At 36.1% G+C, this 4,475-nt stretch overlaps 1 protein-coding gene across 1 annotated transcript; it reads left to right on the top strand.

The window, feature by feature from the left end:
* The first annotated feature begins 359 nt into the window (after nt 1-359).
* Nucleotides 360-4,165, top strand: LOC146363201 (sperm acrosome membrane-associated protein 4-like). The gene is made up of 3 exons (XM_084918467.1): nt 360-480; nt 3,081-3,191; nt 3,600-4,165. The coding sequence occupies exons 1-3, from the start codon at nt 429-431 to the stop codon at nt 3,812-3,814; spliced, it is 378 nt and encodes a 125-aa protein (XP_084774593.1). The 5' UTR covers nt 360-428; the 3' UTR covers nt 3,815-4,165.
* The last annotated feature ends 310 nt before the right edge of the window (nt 4,166-4,475 follow it).

Genomic DNA, 4,475 nt, shown 5'->3' with positions numbered 1-4,475 from the left:
ATGCTCGTGCACTGCTTCTGAAATTTGCCTTAGTTTATAATCTATAAATAATGACATGGTGTAATATGTCATGTGTTGTTCTTCATCTCAGAATTGAAAATCATTTAATATATTTAAATCAAGACCTGATAAAGATCAGATAACTTTTTTATTATGGGCTGATACATAAACCCTACAGTAAATAATAGGTTTACTTTAATCTTACTTTCTCTTATACATATTCATCTAGCAACACTCATGTCACTCCTTGCAAACTTTATCAGTCCAGTTGACGTGTATTTCTGATACAACTCCCCCAGTGAATAAAGATATGACTGCATTGTTCGTCAAAGCAGATTTCCCACAGCTGCCGTAACAGTGAGTTCGTAGAAAAATAAAATAAAAGTTATCTTTCTGGTATTTTCACCTGCACTTCTGGAAACATCAAGATGAAAAATTTACTGTGGAGTTGTGCAGCAGTAATGACTCTGTTTGTTACAGGTAGGAGTTTTTTTTGCTTGTTTTTCTTTCTGCTTGGACTCAAATACTGCTGGACTACTGGTTATTTTCAGAGATACTTTAAAATGTGTATATCCTGTCTTGGGAAAAACTGAAAATATATATAAATATAAATACCTTGATCAAGTGATTTATTTTTTTATGGCTTCAAATCAACAATCGAGGATATTGTTCAGTGTTTCTGATGGGTCTGATTTCATAACCTCAAAACGTTTTTACTCGACTGTTAAAAAGTTTTACACTGCTGTTTTTCCAAATTGTTATTAGAATATCCTTAAAAGAACCAAGGTAAGCAATAATAGGGTTTTATCTGGCTCAGCTTGGGCTTTTTGGAGGGTGTCTAGGCCCCTAAGCAGTGCTGACCCATGTAAGGTAGGTAAGGCAAAGAGTCTGCATATTCCTATTTAATAGAAGCCTGTGCAGTTTCCTGTTGTTTCTGACCATCTGATAAACAAAAGTGTATTTTAAACTTGAGCAGAAATGGCTAAAGGACCATTAAGCTCATGCCACAACCCTCCATTCATAATGCCTAAGGATCACTGCTACTACTTTGTTCAGACTTACATCTGATATGGTCTTCACCGAAATTGTAGAATTCACAGGCAGTAATCTGTGAATTGTGGTAAAACGACTAATAAGTTTGATGGAAAATAAACTTTTTCATGGGTCAAGAAACAGATTAACCTGCAGCATCCATGAAGCCATAGAAAAAGGGTTTGGATCTTACAGTGGGTGATCCAGTGGCTCTGTTATGGTGTAGAGCCACTTGTATTTCTCAAATGTTTCATGAGATGCCCAATTTTATAAGCTGAAGAAGTTCACCCCTTTCGCAACCTACAACAATTTTTTATCAGTTATTAACAATTTTAAAAAAAGAATTGAGCGGAGTTGTAGCTAAAGTTAAATGAAGGTCAGCACGATAGCATCAGCAAACTCTATGCTGTGTATTTGCCCTTGTTTCCATGCCTGTGATTCAACCATAGGTCAGGGACTGCTCCCTTAAAGTAAAGGGCCACTAAAAATTCATACAGACATGTTAAAAGTGATCACCTTTATCCTATCATAAAACATTTCTATTCTAATGCAGCCACTTTCTTTTAAGATAACAAAGCATGCTTAGAGCTCTTAGAATCAAGAATCAATGCCTCAAAATACCAAAGCTGTTCTAGCATGATGTAATGGTCCAGCACCTCCCATAAGATAAGGTTTGTCATTTTCTCATGATTTCTGTCACCTGTTTGTAATGAAAACTATTCACAACAATTGCAGTGTTGTTAAAACCATGTAAATGTTTCCCCAGAATCACAATGAGGGCATTTAGTGCTGCTCGAAGTCATTCTGAATACTGAGAAAATGCAGGTAGAAAGACTGGTTTGTTAAGAGTTTGTCAGAAAGATGAAAGGCAAAACATTTGGGGAAAAAAGATCTAGGAGGTAGATTGCAGATGATGAATAGTCGCCAAACTTAAACCCTTGACCTTTGTCACGAATTTGTGACAAAGGTGAAAGCAAAGAAATCTACTTATGAAACAGAGTTGGAATGGACCTCCCTAATTCCACTGCAGAAAGGATGTCAGAGGATGTCACAGGTCGCAAGTGTTAGCAGGGCTAATGCAGAGAGAGACACACAAACCATATATATACACACACACACACACACACATATATATATACACCGTATTTTCCGCACTATAAGGTGCACTTAATATCCTTTAATTTTCTCAAAAATCAACAGCGTGCCTTATGTATTATTGTGCTTACTGACTTCGAACCGATTTTATGTGGTACACGGTGCTCAAAAATATTTCAAAAAATGTTTTAGTATGACTTTGGTAAGCTTCGAAGCCGCACTGCTTGATGGCTTGTCGGAGCATTACAGCTACCGTAGTCGGGAGCCTCACAAAGTAATCTGGGTCCAAAACTCCGTCCAAAACACTGCGGCATCACTGAGAGTTAAAAACTGTCTAAATTCTTTCATCTTTAATAAATTGATCAATTGTGGGGTTACTTAAGTTGGACTAGCTGCTAGCTTGGACTAGCTAGCTGTGTATAATGATGTGCTACGTGATCGCTAGCGACAGAGCTATGTTACACAGCTAACTTTTTTCACTCATCAAGGGTTAAACTTCAGTCATGAAAACAACTGGGATAATCTATCCACAATATGAGGTCAGTCATTAATATACAGCAACAACATGGGAATAGAGTAGCTGCAAGAGAATTCAACATTAATGAATCAATGGTACGGAAGTGGAGGAAGCAAGAGGAATGAGTTGAGTAAAATTTGACTTCTCTGACTGTTTTGTTTCGCTTAGTGCACCTTATAATCCCATGCGCCTTATGGTCCGAAAAACATGGTATGTAGCTTGAATTGCTTTCTTATATAAACAGCCTGTTAACCTTGGCAGGTTAAAAAACAACTTCTGCTTGTGTACTTTGTGATAAAGGAGGTTCCTATTTTGATAAAAGTGTAATTAAATGGAGTCAGATATTTGACACAGTTGATTAAAACACTTTCTGATACTTTCCAGCACCTTTTTTATTTACAGTTGCTTTTTTTGGTTATTGTTTTCTTTCCCACAGTTGAATCTCTCACCTGTGAGACGTGTGATTTTAAGATCCTTGGCTACTGCATGCACACTGATCCTGTAAATTGCACAGGATCTCAGACTAACTGCTTCACTGGAGTTGCAAGTAAGAGAAACACCCAGAACTTTCTGTGGCACAGCTACAGAGGAACTATGAAGAAAATTACATTTTGATTTCTCACAACAGCGATAAGACTTTCCACTGAATTTGTTCGCTCTGTCAAAAAGCAGTTCAGACTTTTTGTCAAAGTTTCCAGCGTAGGGACATAAATCTTTTTATACTGTAAGCTTATTTAAGGCTTTTACTTATTTTGAATATTTCATTTCTTTAACATGTGCTACAAAAAACAAATTTTAACATGTAATCCAAAAAAATTGCTTTACAAGCTTCAAAATATTTTATGTTAAAGTATTAAAAAGAATACATCTTAAAAACATTGAAAACATTGAATAACCTAAAACAAGCCAAAACGAGATAAACAAGTCAAACATGGACTCTCCTTTCCTCTCTCAGAGTTTACGATCAGATTGTTGAACATCTATGAACGTGGCTGTATAGAACCAGCTGAATGCAGAAACGAGACGGGCTCCATCTTGTATGTGAACTACACCGTCACCAGGACCTGCTGCAGCACCGACCTGTGCAATGGGGCCACCTTCATCCAGCCTGGCTTCACTGCAGCTCTGTGTGCTGCCCTGGTAGCAGTTTGGAGCCAATGGGGTTTTTAAAGATGAGGAGAAGACACAACAGAGTGTTGCTTTGAGTTTCCATTTCATAATAATTCACTTTCAAAACCTTCAATTAAAAAAAATGAGTTAAACAATATCTCTAACATGTAAGTGTGATGATGTAATGTGCTTAATAATGTAAACTATAGTTTTTTCTATGCAATTCTACGGTTTGATACAGCTTCAAACCAAAATATAACAACCAGATGCATTATATTACTTGAATTGCTTTTTAATTACTTTTTAAAGCTGATTTAAAGGAAAATAAATTCTTACGCTGATTATCCATCTATTTGCTTCCACTTGTCCAATTCAGGGTCTGACTTTCTTAGAATAAACAGTTTTGTTGTAGAAAAAGAACATGACATGGGTCAAATTTTGTTTCGTTTTCATTTGGATTAAGAATTCTTGACTTCTTAAGTACAATAAAGTAAAGTGCTGAAAAACAGAGTCAAAGATTTTAGCTATTAAAATCAATTTCTCACTCCTGAAGTCTTTAACAAAAAATTCTCCATGTTGATAAATTTGGTATGCAAAAAATGATAAAGACAGAATTTCACGAAACACTGAATGATGTGACAACTTGAAATATCCCTTTACCACAAATGCTGCATATCACTTGTTGATCATGACATCATTAGTCATGATAAACAAGTGCTGG

This window comes from Perissodus microlepis, chromosome 22 (genome assembly GCF_051167445.1).
Source record: "Perissodus microlepis isolate ML-2025 ecotype Zambia chromosome 22, ASM5116744v1, whole genome shotgun sequence".
Lineage (NCBI taxonomy): Eukaryota > Metazoa > Chordata > Actinopteri > Cichliformes > Cichlidae > Perissodus > Perissodus microlepis.
This window is presented reverse-complemented; position numbering and strand designations above follow the sequence as displayed.

Coding starts and splice junctions, on each gene's coding strand:
- LOC146363201 (XM_084918467.1), top strand. CDS start 429: ATGAAAAATTTACTGTGGAGTTGTGCAGCAGTAATGACTCTGTTTGTT. Junction 481..3,080: donor AATGACTCTGTTTGTTACAG/GTAGGAGTTTTT, acceptor TCTTTCCCACAG/TTGAATCTCTCACCTGTGAG. Junction 3,192..3,599: donor CTGCTTCACTGGAGTTGCAA/GTAAGAGAAACA, acceptor TTCCTCTCTCAG/AGTTTACGATCAGATTGTTG.